Raw genomic sequence first — 20,084 nt, 5'->3', positions numbered from 1 at the left:
GTGAATTCCAGGACAGCCAGTGCTACCCAGAGAAACCCTATCTCAGAGTAAAACAACAAAAAAATTATATGTAGGCAGTTATACACACACACACACACACACAGACACACACACACACAGTGTACACACAGTTAGCTAGGGCTTCCCAGAGAAACCTTATCTCAAAAACTAATTTTTATGTATTGAATTATATATATTATGTTTAATAGATAGTATATATTTATATGTGTATGTAAAAAGAAAGAAGCCCAGGGAATGGGTACAGGATCCAGAAATCGTGGCACTTACATGTAATCTCAAACTTAGGAAGCTGAAACAAGGTTATCTTGAGTTCAGGGCAGTACAGGCAGTGTGATAAAATGCTGTCTCAGCAAAACAGAAAAGTGGAAATGTGGGCTAGAGGATGGTTCCACAGCTAAGAGCACTGGCAGGAGGACCTGGTCTCACTCTAACACCAGCAGCAGGGGATTCAGTGACCTCTTCAGCTTCTGCAGGTCACCCATGCGCGTTGTGTCTTTATACATGCAGATAAAATACTCATACACAAAATAAAAGTAAAACTTGTTTTTTAAATGAAAAGCGGAAATAGGTGGTGAAGTAGTCAGAATAGTGACCCAAAGATGCCAGGTTCTCCTATGTAACTTAGAGATGTTACCTTTCATGAATGCTGCTTACAAACAAGTTAAGTGTGGGGGGGTGTCGCAGCCCTGGAGTTTCCCGTGCTCCCAAGCTGCTGTAATAGGTGCCCAGAAATGGGAGAGGCACATGGCATGGTTAGGAAGTGGAGATGACAAAGGGAACTGGAGGCAGGTTAGCGTGCCAAGGCCGTAACATGGGAGTATGAGGTTTACGGTAGCTGTTGCGCAGTAGGAGGAAGCTAATAGAAACCAGATTAAGCTGGTCTCAGATTAAGCTGGTCCCAAGTACAGCTCTGATGCCGTGCCTCCTCGAAAGTTCCTTCACAGGTTTCACAGCCAGAAGGAACCCATATCTCAGACAGCTCCCCGGCTGGTCCTGCCTACCTCATCCTCCGAGTTTTGAAACAGGGTCTTAGTATATATCTCTGGCTGACCTAGAACTCAGTGTGTAGATCAGGGTGGCCAGATCCGCCTGCGTCAGCCTCCCAAGTCTTCCGATTAAAGTCATGCACCACCACAGCGGCCCTTCTAGTTTATCTGCTCTCCTTCATGAAGGAATTTATTTCATACATAGAGAGTGCTGCGTTGTTTCTCTATGAGGTCATGTACGTCTCTGTCAGCTATGTTCAGCCTTTGTTCCCTTTTGTACTTTTTTAATATTTTTTTGAGATTTTTATTTTATGTATATGGGTAGTTTTTTTGTGGCTTTTTTTTTTGTTGTTGTTGTTGTTTTGTTTTGTTTTGTTTGCCTATGTGTTTGTCTGTGAACCATGCATGCAGTGCCTGCAAAGCCCAAAAGAGGGCATCAGATCCTCTGGAACTGGAGTTACAGATGCATATGAGCCGCCGTCAATGTGGGTTCTGACAACTGAACTCTGTTCCTTTACCAGTGCTCTTAACCATTGAGCCATCTCTCTAGCACCTTGTCCTTAGTTCTTGAGATCAAGAATTTCATATAGCCCAGACTGGCCTTGCACTCGATATCTAGTTTACAGTGACCTTGAACTTGTGATCCTCTTGCCTTTACATTGCTGAGATTAAAGTCAAGTGCCACCACAACTGTTTTTTGCAATACTGGGGATCAAACCCAAGGCCTTGTGTGACATAGACAAGCGCACTACCAACTGAACTCCATTCCCACCCCACTCAGGGTCCCAGCCAGCTTTCAACCTCCTTTAACTCTCTATTTTATTTCTTTGCAAAGGGTTTTCTGAGTATCATTTCCCAACCAGCTCTCTCCTGACTATGGATTGGGTAACTCTTGTAGAAGGCTTACTTATTATCTCATTGGACACTCAGCATTGTTAACCTGGCCTATCTGGGTCACATAGCAAGCCCTTCAGTATGTGAGTGTCAGTACAGTAGTATCTGAGTGTTACTTATAGTTAGAAAGTCAACGGGAGAGGTGGCAGAACAATTAAACTTAGAGCTTTAGGCTTGAGCGTGTAGCTCAGTGGCCCTGGGCTCATTCATAGCACAGAAAACCTAAATTTACAATTGTATAGAACAATGAAATTAGGATTGTGAAAAATGAATAAATGAATAAAAAATAATTTATATAAAATGATATAAATTGAATAGTTATGCCTTTTATTATGAAGAGTTTCTCTTAGAAAGATGTCTGATATTTATATGTTTTGCAGTCATTTTAGAAACATCTTGACTTTAGTAGAGATGGAGTCTTCACTTGGTAAAGGGTTTGTGTGTATGTCAGATAATTGATTTAGCACTTATGAATAGGATTTCTGTGGACTCTGGGAGAAGATACAGGGTATGTCCAAGCGTAAGGGAAGTACGCTATCTAGACTGCATTTATTTAAAGAACAGGGCATATGTGAAACATGGTAGGCCTGGGTTACAGGGAGCCCTTACTGCCAAACCACAGCACCTGATAGGTTCTTACGAGATGGTGAGGTCTTCACTGTTCCAGAGCAAATGCTCAGAAGGTTCTCTGGAGATGTTTGCAAAGGGGATTGGAACAGGGCAGGTGCAGACCTGCAGTTTCTAAAGAAAGCGGTAAGAACACTGGCAGCTGGGATGTGAGGTGGGATAGAGAGGAGAGCTCTAACATTTCATGTCCCCAGGGTGGAAAGTTGGTGCAGGTGAGCATTCATGGTAGTGCTCTCTTCTGTCCTTCAAGATGGCTTTCCTACACTGTCAGAGATGCTAATGTGACTCTCCTCCCTAGGGTTATGATAACTCAGAAAGCAGTGTCCGGAAAGCTTGCGTCTTCTGCCTGGTAGCTGTTCATGCGGTGATTGGTGATGAACTAAAGCCACATCTCAGTCAACTCACTGGCAGTAAAGTAAGTAGCCCTGAGCTCCTAAGGTAGCAGCCATGACAGTCTGAAAACATAGTTCTCTTTGTGCGTTCCCTGGCAACCCTGTCACTCAGCTCCTGGTAAATAGGGCTCTGAGCTTTCACTCCGCCTTCATTCCTCCAGCTGCCTGTTAGCTCTTTCTGCTCCTGAGGCCTGTGCTGTTCTTCCCTACAGCAGCAGAGCTGTGGGTGGTTGGGAGACTGCTGTAAGGGAATGTGTGACAGCTGACACTCCAACCTCTACCCCACCCCACCCCTGTGTCTAGACTGGTCAGTAGATGAAATTATTCACAGATTACTTTTTATCTCCCAAAATATGTAACACTTGAAGTTTTTAGAAATTTCCCCTGAAAGTTTGATTATCACACCCTATGGGCCTGTCGTGCTAGCACCTGAGAGGCTAAACAAGAATCACTTGCTTTGTTTGTTTGTCTGTTCTTAAGTTTTTGGGTTCATTTGTTTTCTGAGACAGTCGCACCATGTGACTATGTCTGGCCTGAACTCAGAGCTCACCTGCTTCTGCCTCCAAGTGCTGGCATTGAAGCTGTGACCACCACACCAAGCACATTTCTCATTTATTTCTGCTACCACTGCTGCACACAGGCAGCGTGCCTCACACAGGGAGATGGAAAGAAGAGCCATCTGTAAAAAAAAAAAACAACTCAGGATTGTGAACCTGATTGGTCAGTATCTGTCCTGAAGTTGGAGCATCTCTGTAGAAGGGCTTCCTGCTGCAGCTGTAGTGCTGCTGATACGGTCCACAGCTGCCTCCTTATACACTATCTCCTATGTGGGAAGGCTGTCTCAAAGCCACCTACCCTAGAGAGCCTCTTTCTGGCCAAGAAATGCCGTGTCCTTTAAGCCTTCTTCTACTGTGTCCACCACCATAGGGACTGCCAAAGAGTCCTCCACTGACACTACCCTCATCATGGCCCATAGTTTAACGGCTGTTGGCCATTATATTTTCCAGACTAATTAGAGTTCCCACCACTACTGTCATTGAACTTCATGGTAAGATCCATTATGAACTTCTTGCTGTCCATTACCACCATAGCCACCTTTACTCCTGGACCACTGCCATAGTGGCCACCATCACATCTGCCATAACACCTGTGCTGCCATAACACCTGCACTACTGTAGCTTCCTGTCTCCCTGAAATTTCCACCATGGCCAAAAGTACTTCTTACCTCCAAAGTGTCCTCCACAATCCATAGAAAGCTCAGATCTACCTCCATGGCCTCTTTGCGATCTAGCAGGCCGCACCTTTTACTTAAAAAGGCCTTTTGCACTTAAAGTTTGTACCCATTAGCATTTCTGAGCAGAATTTTTACCAACTGTCTCATGATCAGAATTCTGGAAAACAAATTCTCCCCTTTTTCTACTCTGTCCTAACTTTGTGGTTCAGTCTTGCCATACTTTTCAAGGTAACCCCAGTTAGTTTCTGTATCTGTCACACCACCCACATTTTCTCCACTGGTGAGTAGGTACTAGGCTTTACAGATCTCTCTGGACGCTGCTGTCCTTGGTCCCACTACATCAGCCCATCAGCCTCGTGTGGTTGTTTATACATTGCTGCCTCCACTTCTTAACACAAGACTAAGGCACCAAATGGAATGTTCTTTTTCTTTTACTGTTATGATTATTATTAATTATTATTATTTTACAATTTATTCACTTTGTATCCTAGTTGTAGCCCCCTCCCTCATCTTTCCCTTTCTCTCTCCCCTGGTCCACTGATAGGGGAAATCCTCCTCCCCTCCTGTGTGATCCTAGCCTGTCAGGTCTCATCAGTACTGCCAGGATCCTCTGTGGGATGGCTAGGTCACCCTATCAGGGAGAAGTGATCAAGGAGCAGACAGCTGAGTTTGGGAGTCTCGCATTACCTTCTGTCAAGATGTTTTCTTAAACTGTTGTCTGCGACACCAGTGAACAGCTCCTGCAGCTGATCTGCTCCCTATGGATCATGGCCTTCCATTAGAGGTTCTGAGAGTCACTACTGGGAGGCCAGTCTAGGCTGCACAGCAGATTCCACGTCAGGCCAAACTTCAGTTCAGGATCCTGTTTCCAACAGCAGACAGATGGATGAGCAAATGTTATACTTCTCCCAGCTTCGTGGTTTGGTTTTGTTCTTGTTTGGGGGTGCTTTGGACCTGCGGCAGTCTTGTCCTGGTGCTGGGATTAGGAGTGCGCCACCACTCCGCCAGCTCCTCCTGCGCTTTTACTGTGATCCAGATTAGCATGCAGCTCTGACTTGGTGTCTTCAGCTAAAATTTTCTGGTTCATCCTTAAGATTAAAAAAAAAAAAAAAAAAAAAAAAAATCAGTAAAGGCTATTTGTCTTAACACTACCAGAGCTTGGAAACTTGTTCTGGTCTACAGGATGAGAATGAAGTGTGATGGTTGAACTATAGCTGAGAGCAGCTAACTGGAGATATTTACCTTCATTTAGAGTTTTCCCAAGCCCTAACAATTGTCATTATTATGATCAAACTCACATTTTAAGTAGTAAAAAGACAAAATAAAAATAGACATAAGGGGTAAGGCATGTAGCTCAGTTGTAGCCTGCTTCCCTACCGTGCTTGAAGCCCTGGGTTCGGAGCCCAAGTACCACAGACACTGAGCATGATGGTGATCTAGATGGAACCAAGAGGATCAGACAGTAAAGTCATCATGAGGCACATAGCAAATTCAAGGACAGCACAGCTACGTGAGACCCTGTCTCCAAGCATGTCTCTTTCAGATCTCATACATGTATGTATATGATTTCATAGTATTTCATAGCATGATTTCATACCATAGTATCATAATTGCAGCAGTCTGTTCAACTGCTGTGTGTGTTTGGTCCACAGATGAAGCTGCTGAACCTTTATATCAAACGTGCACAGACGGGCTCTGCAGGAGCTGATCCCACTACTGATGTTCCCGGACAGAGTTAGTGCTGCAGGTGGAGACTCCCAGGTCTCTGCAAGGACAGCTGCTTGCCCTCCTCAAGGAAAGGAAAATGTCAAGTACAGCTTTGGAACTCAGCTATGGTTTCCCAGTTCTAGCTTTTTGTTTTGTCCCGTTTTGTATTTTCTGTAACACAGGGATGTCCTCTGTCTGCATGTAACTTTATGATAGTTATTCCAAGTTCAGGAAAAGCAGTATTAACATCAGTTGATCAGTACAAAGTAATTTTTTTTAATCTAATTCACCATTTCACATGTTTGTACTTTTTTGTCTTCCCATTAACTTTTGCCAGTGTTATGATTGTATAAATTTTTTAAAATGCTGGTTAAACAGGAATGCTTCAAGCTTTAAAAGTTTAACAGTCTAAACTTTTTTTGCCTTTATTCAACTGCAGAAGAATATTTTTATTGCTCCTTTGAGTTTTGTTCTGTATCATGTCCTATGCTAGAAATATTGACGATAATGTGAGACAAAGCAGGGCCACGTGGAGCTCCAGCCAGACTCTGCTGGTGTGGCGGTGGTACGTGTCATTAGCTGCGACTTCTTTGGGATGACCGCAAAGAGAAATGTCATAGAATCAGCCAGTTCTGTAAGACTGAGAGTGTCTGTTGGTTCTTGATCTTGCCACCTTTATTTAAAGCCGTGCCCCTTTTCTGACCCCGTAAGAAAGCTGCACCAAATCACCTGCCTAGGTTTCCATGGGAATTATTACAATGGAAGGTTTTGTTGCAGAGCCTTTTGGTTTATCTTTGTTGTGAATGATGCTTTTTGTTGTATTTATTAATATCAAATTCACTTATGAATAGACTTGATAATGGAAACAGATGAAAAAAATCAAGTGCATGTGTGTCTTTGACTGTCTTCTGTTTCTCATTTGATAAACTAATTATTGACATGGGATTCAACCAGCACCTTTTTGTTGAATGGTGGAACCTGGTTTCCTTTGACCATGAAATTGTCTTAAGAAAACCCTGATCCTGATGAGAGAGAAGATGGTGCCAAGGCTCTTGCTCAATGGGCTCACGCTCTCTACCTCTTCAGGGCTGACACTTTAACTGACCCGCTTGCCTGTGCTGTCTTGGAAAACTTCTTCAAAGGTGATGTTTTGTTACCTTTTAACATTTTTTTTTTAAATCACCTCTGCTAAAGCTATTAATTTCATGTGCAGCCAACTTTTGAATATTACCAGTTTGGGTGAAAGGCCAAATTAGATAATTTGGAACCAGGATATTATTGATTTCTCATCTTGACTTTTTTTTTTTTTCTTATTCTTCTCCTTTTTTAATCCTAACATAAGGTGAATTTGACTGGAAAGCAAATGGCTATTAGGGAAACAGTTTGCTGTTGTTACAGAGTTATCTATGCTTTGTTCAGCTGAAAGAATGTAGAAACGTATGTGAAGAGCATCGGCTGAGAGAGCGGGATGGATGAGTGGTCTTAGGCTTTTCCTTTGTTTTGTTTTTGTTCTGTTTTAGCAGCAAGAAAAGATAATGCTCCATATCCCCTCCCCTACCCGTAACAGTTTTGTTTTCTACTGTTAATGACATTGTGTATTTATAGTTCTATGCTTACTGTTGTGCATATACTGGCAATAAAACTGTACATAACATTACTTGAAAACCTTATCAGTGTAACTCAGCTGATTCTGTCCAACTAAGTGATAAGAGGGATGGGCTCTTCTGTAAACATGGGTCTTGGACCAGTTACGTTCTCCTGAATTCTGTACATGCATTTCAGTTGCAAAGATCATGAATAGCAACCACAGTCCAGTATATATAAGTACATGTGTGTCCCACAGCTCAGACGTTGAACTCCGCTCAGTAGAGTTGTGGATTCAATGACCTTTAGTGTATTTCATAATCATTACTATATTGATTTAATTTTGGCTCTGCTTTAAAATAATATTTTAATTACTGTTGGCAACTGAGTGGAGTGATTTGAGCTGAATAGAAAAATTAGAACTAGCCCTTGGTCCAGCAGTAGACGCTGAAGAAATAAATGAGCTACATGAAAGAAAAGCATGGTTCATTGTTTCCAAACGAAAGCTAACCCACACAGTGGGGCAAGCCTGTAAACCCAGCACTCAGGAAGCAGAATCAGGTGGATCTCTGAGTTGTGGCCAGCCTGGTCTACAGAGTTAGTTCCAGGACAGCCAGAGCTACACAGAGAACTGCAGTCCTACCAATAAAAAGAAAAAAAAAAAAGCATCCATAATTTCAAGTTGATAAGACTGAAAAAGTTATTGATATTCAGATCACTATATGCATATGCTTTGACTTTGTTCAAGTCAGAAACATACTTAAGACATCAGCTGTTAAAGATAGTCATACAAAGCTGCCATTTAAGTGTCTTTAGCTGGAGAAATGGCTCAGCAGTTTAGAGTGCTTGGTCTCTGTATTGGTCAGAATTTCAGAACAACTCTTCCCAGTATCTATAGAAAGGGGGAGTTATTTGGATGACTTACAGGCTGTGGCTCAGCTAATCAACAGTGGCCGCCTATGAATGGGAGGTTCAAGAATCCAGTAGTTGTCCAGTCCATGAAGCTGATGTCTCAGCTGGTCTTCAGTATAGGTGGGAATCCCAAAGAAGCAGGCTCTAATGCCAGTGAAGGAATGGACTTGCTGGTGAGGCAAGAAGGCAAAGAGCAAAAACCTCCCTTCTTCCACATCTTTGTATAGGCTTCCATCAAAGGACATGGTCTTCCCACCTCGAAAGAACCAGAGTAGAGGTAGATCTTCCCACTTGAAATTAAGCAGAATTCCCTCAGGGGTGTGTCCCTTTGGGGTTTTTAGTTATTTCCAGATGAAGTCAAGTTGACAACCAAGATAGCCATCACACTCTTCCAAAGGACCTGAGAGTTCACTTCCCAGCAGGAAGGTAGCTTGGATCCAGAAGTTGGAAGACCAGCCTGAGCAAATAGCTACCACCTTTCTGCACAGCACACCTTTTCGCATATTTTTTTTAAGAATACTTTAATTTTGAGTTTTAAAACATGTTTAGTTCTTCTGGGTTTCATACTCTTACAGAATTCTGGGTGTTTTGTTTCCTTTTTCCCTAAGCTGTAGTGTAACTCTAGAAAGGTCCTATCTAGTAACTGGCCAGGTCAAAGCACCCAACTCTATCTTCCATGAGGTGGCATTTTGTTTGTTCTTTTCACTAATATTGAACAGAGTGGTGAGGTCACTTCTCACTGAGTGGTTTTAGAGGGGAAATTTTTCAAATTTTAATACAGCTCACATACATCCTACCAAGTGATTGGTTTCCAGCTGTCTTAGTCTCCTTTTCTGTGGCTGATATAAACATACTCTGAAGGTAGCAGGGGGCTGAAGGGCCCCCAGCCTCTAAGAGCTGTTCTTCAGAGGATCTGGGTTCAGTCCCCAGCATCTGCAACCAGTTCCAGGGGATTTGATGCCGCTTTCTGTGCCCTCCTTCAGCATCCAACATGCACATGGTACACTTACATACATGCAGGCAAAGCACTCATCAAAAAAATAATAATAATAATAAATAAATGAATTAATTAAAAATACTTGGTAAGCAGGGCATGGTGGTTCTCGCCTTTAATCCCAGCACTCAGGAAGCAGAGGCAGGCAGATCTCTGAGTCTGAGGCCAGCCTGGTCTAAAAGGGAGTCCAGAACAGCCAGAACTACCCTCAAAAAATAAAAAACAAAATAAAAAAAAAACAAACAAAAAAAGGAAAAATGTAAACAGCTTGGGGGAATCAAATTTGAGCTCATAGTCTGTCATATCAGAGAGATCCCAGCAGCAGGGACTTGAGAGAACTTGTCACAGTACATTCACAGTCGAGAGCGGAGAGCCATGAGAATGCACACATGCTTATCTTCTGCTTGTTTTATTTAACACAGTTCAGAAATCTCCTTCCTAGGGAATGGTGTCACCCAAGGTGAACAGCTTTCTCAATGTAATTAAGATAATCTCCCATAGATAGATCCACACCAACTGATACAGACAGTCCATCTTTGACTCTTCCCGGGTGATTCCATATAACCATCAGACCAACTCAATCCTCTTGAGTTTTCTTCTACAGCACATTCCATTCAAAAGTTTCAGGTTAGCACTAGGTGAGGTTTTAAAAATTACTCACTCTCTTAAAAGAGACAGTAGTTTGGAATTTTGTTGTTGGGATTTGTTACTATTGTTGGGGGTGGGGTTGTTTGGAGGCTTTGGTTTTCGGTCTCATATAATGTGGGTGGCTGAGCTTGAACTGCTCGGGATCGAATCCAGAGCTTCATGTGTGCTAGGCAAACAGTCTACTAACATTCCTTGCTGTAAAATGGTGGGTTTTATTCCCAAATACTTCTGCTCACTCCAGAGTCCACAGAAAGAAATAAAAAAGTTAAAGCAAAATGAAGCTCCAGAGGCCAGAGAATTTCCTTACATTGGCTTTTAGCCCATCAGCAGTGATAGTAACCAAGAGAAACAGACATACCTTCTGCAATGGCTGGCTAGTCTTAAAAATGGGAGGGTCGTTTGAGTTAAGATTGACCCTCACCTACGTACAAGCTGAAACCAACCTGGTTTACTTTAGAGCCTGTCTCAAAGAAAAGGAAGGGAGGGAGGGAAGGAGGGAAGGAGGGAAGGAAGGAAGGAAGGAAGGAAGGAAGGAAGGAAGGAAGGAAGGAAGGAAGGAAGGAAGGAAGGAAGGAAGGAAGGAAGGAAGGAAATCCATAGACACACTGCAGAGATGGCTCACTCCGTGGCTAAGAGTACTTTCTGCCTTTCCCAGTTCAATTCCTAGCATCCACATGGTGGCTCACAACAGTCTGTAAATCCAGTACCATCTTGTGGCTTGTGCAAAATGCCTGTACACATTTTTAAAAAATTTAAGGTACTCCTTCAGAAAACAAATTTAAGATTCAGACATGTATACATACCACATCATACAAGCAGACAAAATGCCTGTACACATTTGAAAAAAATTTAAGGTACTCCTTCAGAAAACAAATTTAAGATTCAGACATGTATACATACCACATCATGCTTGTGGAGATGACAGAAGTATAAGCAGTTGATTCTCACCTTCCACTCTAGGTCCTGAGGATCAAACTCATGTTGTTAGACTTGGCAGTAGGGTTTTTACTCACTCAGCTGTATCCCCAACCCCAACTTATTGATTCCATGTATTAAACTTAAATTATTTCAATTATTTTTGGTATCACTAGTTTGCCATATTTAATATGAACTGGACCTCACAGTGGGAATGAAACCAAGGACTTGACCATGCTAGACATTCTTGCAGTGAGAGAAAATGCCTCGCCAAACTCTTATTTTGTCCTGCTTTGTATATGCTCATCTTTACCCTGGTAACCCTAATAAGCTGGGCTCTCTCACTTGTCCTTCAGAGGACAATTAAAGAGACATGTGATAGGCTGGAGAGATGGCTCAGTGGTTAAGAGCACTGGCTGCTCTTCCAGGGGACCCAGTTTCAATTCCAGGCCCCACATGATGGCTCCCAATTGTTTGAAACTCCAGTTCCAAGGGATCTGACACTCTTCTGGCCTCCGCGGGCACTGTGCACATATGGTGCACAGACATATGCAGACAAAACCCCAATGCTTATAAGATGAAAGAAGTAGAGACAAATATCTACCTTTTAAAACCCTATAGTACATGTAAGTCTTTAAGTCTGTGTATAAATGCTTCCTTCAAGAGCTAAAGACCATCTAATAAAAACTCCAACACCAGCCATGAGAAGCCTTCTTTTGAGTGTTTGTCCAAGATTCCTAAAACATCACAGGCTATTATTTGGCCCTAGAAGTGGAAAGTTAGTCCCTGTTGCTGGAGACCCAAGCACTTCAAATGTGTGGCTGAAAGACTCCTGAGCTGAGCCTGACCTGAATGTCTCCAAACAGCACGACATCACAGGAATTGAGTTTCCAAATTTACAAGAGGGGCCACCCCTGAAATACCAACAGCTTTGCCCCTGAATTGGATATCAAACAGACCTGTGTGGCAAGAGCAGTGGCCCATAACAAAAGAAAAATTACAGGCACTTGAACAACTTGCACAAGAGCAGCTGGAGGCTCAACATATAGAAGAGCCTACCAGCCTGTGGAATTCCCCTCTGTTGTAAAAAAGAAATTGGCGTCCGGTCACAGATGCTGCGGGAGCCGTGGGTTAGTGTGCAAACATGGCCAAGTCCAAGACCCACACCACACACAACCAGTCCCGCAAATGGCACAGAAATGACATCAAGAAACCCTGAGCACAAAGACACAACTCTCTTAAGGGGGTGAACCCCAAGGTCTTAAAGAACATGCACTTTGCCAAGAAGCAAAAGAAAGGCCTGAAGAAGATGCAGGCAAACTATGCAAAGGCAATGTATGCACGAGCAGAGACCATCAAAGCCCTTGTGAAGCCTGCTGCCGCTAAACCCAAGTACCAAAGTGCCCAAGCCACTAATGCAGCCCTCTGGCTTTCATCACTCACCCCAAGCTTGGGAAGCGGATTTGAAGCTACATGGCCAAGGGTCGTAGGCTCTGCCAATCAAAGCCCAAGGTTCAAACCAAGGCAGTGGCCGCAGCTCCAGCTAAGGCCAAGTCTTCAGCTTCAGCTCAGGCTCCCAAAGGGGCTCAGGCTCCCAAAGGGGCTCAGGCCCCTGTGAAGGCCCCATAGGAAAGACTTGTGCCAATGTGAAGACATACAGACTGGTGTGACACATCCATCTACACACTATTTACATATGGCCAGTATCCTATGCTGTTTTTACAAATAAACCTGAGGCAAGATCTGTTTTAAAAAAAGAAGAAAGAAGGAAAGAGAGAGAAAGAAAGAGAAAAGAAAGAGAAAGAAAGAAAGAGAAAGAAAAAAGAAAGAAAGAAAGAAGAAAGAAAGAAAGAAAGAGAAAGAAAGAGAAAGAAAGAAAGAAAGAAAAGAAAGAAAGAAAGAAAGAAAGAAAGAAAGAAAGAAAGAAAGAAAGAAAGAAAGAAAGAAAGAAAGAAATTTGGAAAAAAGAGGATGATGGCAGATTTAAGAGCAGTCAAGAGAGTAACTCAACCATTGGTCCTTCACAGCCTAAACTTCTTTTATCTTCTTTGTTACCTAGATCATGGCCTATAATAACAATAATTGACTTGAAAGATTGCTTTTTCATGATACTCTTGCATGAGCAGGATAGGGGAAGGTTTGCTTTCTCAGTACCTACTCTGAATAATGGTGGTCCAATAAAGAGATACCATTGGAAGGTGTTGCTGTAGGGAATGTTGAATAGTACAACTTTATGTCGATATTTTGTGCAACAACCATTAGAAATAAACCATAGGCAATTTCATCTATATCATGTATCATTACAGGGATGATATTTTGTTGGCCGATTCTGATGCAGATACTTAGAGAAAATGTTTAAGGAAATATGAAGAATTCTGCCAAATTGGGGGTTACAGATTGCTCCAGAAAAAAATACAAAGAGGAGAGTCACTTAGTTATTTGGGTTATAAAATCAGTCAATCAAAATTCGACCACAAAAGGTACAGATCCATAGGGACCAATTGCAAACTTTTAACAATTTTCAAAAATTAATGGGAGATATTAACTGGCTGAGGCCTACGATTGGATTGGTTACTTATAAGTTAAGTAATTTTAAACTTTTCAAGGAGATTCATACTTAAACAGTCCAAGTTATCTAACAGCTGAAGCAGAAAAAGAGTTAACTCGTGTAGAACAAAAACTGCAAGATGCTTACTTGGATTGAATTGATCCTAAACTTGATTGTATTTTGATCATTTTGCTTTCAGCTCATTCTCATACTGGGCTCATTATGTAAAGGGAGTATAGTATTATGGAATGGATTTTCTTATCACATAAAGTAAAAAATTGAAGACATATATAGAAAAGACTTCTTATTGGTATAATGTTCTTGTGGAATGTATACAATTTACCCTTGCTCTTTCGAATGTTGATTTATCTACCCCACTATCTTGTTTCAATCCAGATACTTCATTGTGATGCCTATTATAGGCATCACATGTCTCAAGTTTGTGTAAACATGCTACCATTTGTTTTCTGTGTTGCCAATAAAAACAACTTGCTGATTCCTGAGCAATGGAGGGAATTAGGGTAGAACATCCTGGTCCAGAGGGGAGGAGAAAGAAGGAGTGGGAGAAGAGATGTGAGAGGAGAAGACCAGGAAACACCAGGAGAGATGAACCAGACCTAAGATATGACTAAAAGGCAAGTATAATGTGGGAAATCTGAATGGGAGGAAGCTATGTGGGCTTGGACATTTAGGATGGAATAATTATTGCCTAGTGTTGTGCTCAAGGTTAATTAAATGAATCCCGGTCACTGTGTGGTGATTTGGGTATACAGCTGGTTTAGGAATAACCACTGTTTACTAAAATATAAGTCAATATTAAATGTTAATAATCATCAACAATTTCTGAATTAATTATAGAAGGTAGAATAAGACTGTCAATTGTCAGGAACACACTCAGCCAAAATTGTGGTACCTCTTACTAATACTGAGATCATATCATTGTGGGTGATCAATGAAGATTGGAAAAGAGCCTTGGGAGAAGTTAATAAGAAATATCCTAAGTATTCAGTTTATAAAAAGAACTGATTGGATTCTTCTACATATTGGAAAGAGAACACCACTTCCAGAAGCACCGACATCCTATACTGATGCGAACAAGAAGGGGATGGTAGGTTACAAGTCAGACAGAATAAGCCGGGCGATCAAAAGTCCATACGCCTCAGTTCAGAAATCAGAATCCTATGGCATTATTAGATTTTCCTGAATCTCTTAATATCATTATGGATTCTTTATATGCAGAAAGAGTTGTTTTGCATATAAAGATGGCTGAATTTGTTGCTAATAACTCAGAAATAACCTTGTTATTTATTCGATTAGAACAGGCCATCAGAAGTAAAAACTATCCATTGTATTTGGTCTAATACAGGTTTGCCAGGTCCATTGGCACAAGGAAATGAGGAAATTGACCAATTACTGCTAGGAATGTGTTAGAAGCCTCCAAATTTCATGAGAAACATGTTAATGGGGAAGGTTTAAAGAAAAAATTTCTATCACTCAGCAACAAGCCAAAGAAATAATTTAAAAAAAAAAAAAAGTGCTACATGTTCTCTATAGAACCAAATTCCGTTAGTTGCTGATAGTAACCCTAAGGGAACCAAACAAAATGAAATCTAGCAAATGTATGTTTTCCATTTTGCAAAATTTAAAAAACAAAGGTATATATACCATACCATTGACACGTACTCAAGGTTTCAATGGGCAACTGCTGTAAGTTCTGAAAAGGCTGATTGTGTAATTACACACTTACTAGAAATAATGACAATTATGGAGATGCCTGCACAAATTAAGACTGATAATGTTCCCACATATGCATCCAATAAGATGAAACAATTCTTTGCATATTTCAATGTAAAGTGCAAACAATCCTTCAGGACAACCAATTGTAGAAAGAGCCAATCATATCTTAAAAGAGATGTTTATTTAACAAAAAGGAAGAGTAAGAAAAAAACCTCAGGGACAGACTTTAAATAACGCTTTATTAACTCTAAATTTTCATTTTATTTGTTTTTTGTTTTATTTTATTTTATGTACATTGGTATTTGACTACATGTATGTCTATGTGAGGGTGTCAAATCCCCTGGAACAGTAGTTAGAGACAGTTGTGAGCTGCCATGTGGGTGCTGGGAATTGAACCCAGGTCCTCTTGAGGAGCAGTCAGTGCTCTTAAACGTGATCTCTCCAGCCCAACTCTAAATTTTCTTAATGTTAGTGAGAAGGGAACAACAGCAGCTGAGAGACACTGGGTTATTAAAAAAACAAAACTGAAGAACTAGGGGAATCCACATACTATAAGGATATGTTGACATTAAAATGGAAACCTGCAATAGTTTTGAGGTGGTGACATGGTTATGCTTATGTATCTATGGAGGATGACAGAATACGGTTACCAATAAAACTTATAAAGATTAGGTCTGACCAGGGATAACTTCTATCACCTGAGATGTCTTCACAAAGCAAATAGCCAGGTGATTCATTCTCACAGACTGCCTCAGTTACTAATTTTTCCAAAAGTTGCATCCAAAACATCTTCAAAAGGTCTAGCCCAAAGAAGAGACAACACAGAGCCTGGATAGACAACACAGAGTACTAGACAGACAACACAAGAGCCTAGAAGAGTGGACTCTAGGGACTGCTTCTAGAAAGGTCTACAACCCCCTTTACCTAATAACCTTCTTTCTCCCCTACCTCTCTTCAGTGGGTGGGAGGAAGCCAGAAGTGTTTAGGAACCCTAAATAGAGTAGGTTTGCTGAAAAATCTCCGCCTACAGTCATGACACGCTAACCCTAAGGATACAGTACTGGCACATATATCTTGGTGGTAACCAAGAATTTTGGTATTGTCATTTCTATGGGTCATCACCAGTTTTCTATTTGTAACTGCTTGTCCTTCCTCACCTGCCAAAGGGCAACCCAGAAGAAATGGATTGGGCTTTGTCTTGTTCCTGATTGTTTCAGACTGGAATATGGCTTTTGTGTAATAGAGAGCTGATAGTCCAGAGCTGGGGCAGGAAGTACAGAAGTCAGACTTGGGACGGGGATAATCACATGAATCAAAAAGATGCTAAGGAAGGCAGAAGGGAGAGAGATACAAGAAGCAGTGAGTTCCAGGTGGAGAGACAGGATGGCGGATCAGTTAGGATTAAGTTAGTAGCTAGCTGAGAGACTGCCTCAGCAAAAGGCCAGTAACTTTAAACTATATTAAAGTCTTCGTCTCTTAATTAAACTCCGAGCAGGATTGACAAAAGACCTCTAATATCCAGGGCCTGATGTGTGGCATGAAATCCAAGCTTAGGCACTAGATTCAGGTTTAAGACACAGGGTCTGGACAGGAGACCCAGAAGAGAGAATCCAGACATGGAAGCACAGGTTGGTGGCAGTGGTTTCCTGGCAGCCACGTGCTGCTCTGTGAGTTGGTAACATGCTCAGAGAAGGCAGTCCCCAGAGGACAGAGTTTAGAGAAACTTAAGTACAGAAATAAATATTAAAGTATAGAATCAGTAAAAGAGAAACAAGTAGAAATGTTTTGTAAGCGTGCATAGACACTGAAGAAGGGGGAGATAGGAAGACCTGGAAGAGACAGGAGCTCCACAAGGAGAGCAACAGAACCAAAAAATCTGGGCACAGGTTCTTTTCTGAGACTGATACTTCAACCAAGTCCCATGCATGGAGATAACCTAGAACCTCTGCACAGATGTAGCCCATGGCAGCTCAGTCTCCAAGTGGATTCTCTAGTAATGGAAACAGGAACTGTCTCTGACATGAACTCAGTAGCTGGCTCTTTGAGGGAGCAGCCTTACCAGGCCACAGAAGAAGACAATGCAGCCAGTCCTGATGAGACCTGATAGGCTAAGATCAGAGGGAAGGGGAGGAAGACCTCCCCTATCAGTGGACTTGGAGAGAGGCATGGGAGGAGAAGAGAGAGGGAGAGTGGGACTGGGAGGGGATGAGGAAGGGGACTACAGCAGGGATACAAAGTGAATAAACTAAAATTTATAAAATATAAATAAAATATATATTTGCATGATTTGATATATATATATATATACATATATATATATTCTGTCACTATGGCAAAGGGCATTTGGACCCCATATAGTTTTGCTTTAATTATCAGCATAGAATTAACTATATTGTGTTCAGTAATGTCACAGTTTTTTGTGTTCTCTCTTAAGAAAGATCAAAATAAAGCCGATTTAGGTAACGAGAGAACTGAGAGATGGAATTCTAAATTACAAGCAATAAGAATAGAGGAAAGAAAAAGGCTCTTCCCAATAGAAAAAAAAAAAAAGGACCTGATGGCAGCTGGAAGTTAGAGCTCTCTGGCTGCAAGATGCCTATCGGCTCTTTCTGCTAAGAACCCACCAGTGCAGGGCTACAACACCTGGATTCCAAAGGATGACAGGTGGCCTCCACTGCTGCAGCATCAGAGAACAAACCCGGCCCGGAAGATAGAATTTTCTCTTTCATTTTCTTTCTTTTCTTCTTTTCCTTTCTTTTCTTTTCTTTTCTTTTCTTTTCCTTTCTTTCTTTTCTTTCTTTCGTTCTTTCTTTCTTTCTTTCTTTCTTTCTTTCTTTCTTTCTTTCTTCTTTGATATTAAAAAAAAATTGAGACAGAGTTTCGCTGTATAGCACTAGCTGTCCTGGACTTGCTTTGTAGTCCAGGCTGGCTGGGAACAGAGATCCGCCTGCCTCTACCCCCCAAGTGCTGGAATTAAAGGCATGCATTACCACCGCCCAGCTTTTCTTGGATTTTTGCTTTTTTTTTTTTCCTTCTCCCTAATAGCAGGAACAACTCAATATTAAAGATCTCTTCATGAAAATATTGTTTTTGTTTTTCTCCAATAGTGGGAATAACTCATTCTCAATGGAAGGGTTTATATGGATGAAATCTTACTGGCTCATTATGATACAGATACCTTAGGAAAAAAATGTTTGTTGCTTTTTCTATGGGGGCCCATGGTGCCGGCAAGGTGAGTAAGTGTGGTCTCTGTACTGCCAGGAGGCTCTGCAGTCACTGATGGGACCAGAAGTGGCATGATAAACAATACAAGAAAGACCACTTGGCACAGATCTGAATGCCAATTCTTTAGGAGGTGCCCCTCATGCAAAGAGAATTGTGCTGGAAAAAGTAGGAGTTAAAGGCAAACAGCCAAAATCTGCTATCCAGAAGTGTGTCAGGGTAAAGCTCATCAAAAACAGCAAGATCACAGCCTTCATGCCCCATGAACTGATTGAACTTCATCGAGGAAAATGATGAAGTTCTGGTTGCTGGATTTGGTTGAGAAGGTCATGCTGTAAGTAACTTTCCTGAAGTTTGGAGTCTGCTTTAAGGTCGTTAAAGTAGCCAGTGTGTCTCTCTTGGCCCTGTACAAAGGCAAGAAGGAAAGACCAAGATCATAAATTTTGACAGTGGAAACACAGTAATAAACTTTCATATTCTGAAAAAAAGAAAAAGAAAAGAAAAAAAATGTTTGTTGAAGTAAAGAGAATTTTGCTTTGTTGGAAATTACAAATTGCTCCTGAAAAAGTACAAAGAGAAGATTCTATTAATTATGTAGGATATAAGATAGCTGTACAGAAAATCCAGCCACAAAAGGTATAAGTCAGAAGAGATCAATTACAAACTCTGAAGGAGTTTAAAAAATTACTAGGAGATATTAACTGGCTACAGCCCACAATTGGATTAATTACTCAAGAGGTAAGTAATTTATTTCAAGTCCAAGAAAATTATCGGGAGAGGCTGGGAGAGAACTGGCTCTGTTAGAAAAGACACTATAGGATGCTCATGTGGACCACTTGCAGCCCAAGCCTTATTGTATTTTGGCTATTTTACCCTCTACTCATTCTCCCACAGGAATTCTTATGCAGAGAGAAGATCATATCTTAGAATGGATATGTTTTAGCACAGAAGCAGAGTTAAAAATTAAAGACCTATGTAGAAAATGTTTTTGAACTGATTCTGAGAGGAGAAGCTTCAGAATCGATTTCATTGGTTAGCAGGAACAGAGATTATAGTGACTTATACTAACGCTGAAATTACCTCATTGTGGGTAATCAGTGAAGATTGGCAATGAGCTTGCAGTAATTTTGTGGGGAGAAATTAACAAGTACCCCAAAAGCAAGCAACTTCAGTTTACAAAAAGTAGTAGTTGGGTTCTTTCTCATATTGTAGGAGGAACACCAATTTCTAAAGTTCCTACCTTTTATACAAATGCCAATAAATTAGAAACGGCTATAAATCAGGGAATTGAAGTAAAATAATCCAAAGCCCATATGCTTCAGTTAAAAAAAAAAAAAAAAAAAACAGAACTATATGCTATTCTCATGGTCCTTCTTGGTTTTCCAGAATATCTTAATGTAGTTACTGACTCTCAATAAGTAGAAAGGTTTGTTTTGTATATAGAAACTGCTGAACTTATTCCAGGTGCTTCAGACTTAACTTTGTTATTTATACAACTACTAACAAAGCATTATATGTAACCCATATTCAATCTCATACAAGTTCGCCAGGATATTGGCACTAGGAAATGCGATAGAACAATTATTAGTATATTAGTAGGAAATGTATTAGAATCTTCACATTTTCATAAAAGGAATCATGTAAATAGTAGAAGTTTAAAGAA

General features: G+C 41.0%; 1 protein-coding gene and 2 pseudogenes across 29 annotated transcripts in view; all 3 read left to right on the top strand.

Moving 5' to 3' along the window:
• Clasp2 (cytoplasmic linker associated protein 2) overlaps positions 1–7,531 on the top strand; it is a 180,655-nt gene extending 173,124 nt beyond the window's left edge. For all 29 annotated transcript variants that reach the window (XM_060385138.1, XM_060385132.1, XM_060385124.1 and 26 more), the window contains 2 exons: positions 2,827–2,943; positions 5,807–7,531. In XM_060385138.1, coding sequence (XP_060241121.1) covers positions 2,827–2,943; positions 5,807–5,893 — 204 coding nt within the window. In that variant the 3' untranslated portion in view covers positions 5,894–7,531. The remainder of the gene's footprint in view (positions 1–2,826; positions 2,944–5,806) is intronic.
• A 2,987-nt stretch (positions 7,532–10,518) lies between these two features.
• On the top strand, positions 10,519–17,420 carry LOC132654644 (large ribosomal subunit protein eL29-like; annotated as a pseudogene).
• Positions 17,421–18,340: 920 nt separating this feature from the next.
• Positions 18,341–20,084, top strand: LOC132654911 (small ribosomal subunit protein uS12-like; annotated as a pseudogene).

Source organism: Meriones unguiculatus, chromosome 6 (genome assembly GCF_030254825.1).
Source record: "Meriones unguiculatus strain TT.TT164.6M chromosome 6, Bangor_MerUng_6.1, whole genome shotgun sequence".
Classification (NCBI taxonomy): Eukaryota; Metazoa; Chordata; class Mammalia; order Rodentia; family Muridae; genus Meriones; species Meriones unguiculatus.
The sequence above is the reverse complement of the archived record's forward strand: the minus strand, read 5'-3'. Positions and strand labels throughout refer to the sequence as shown.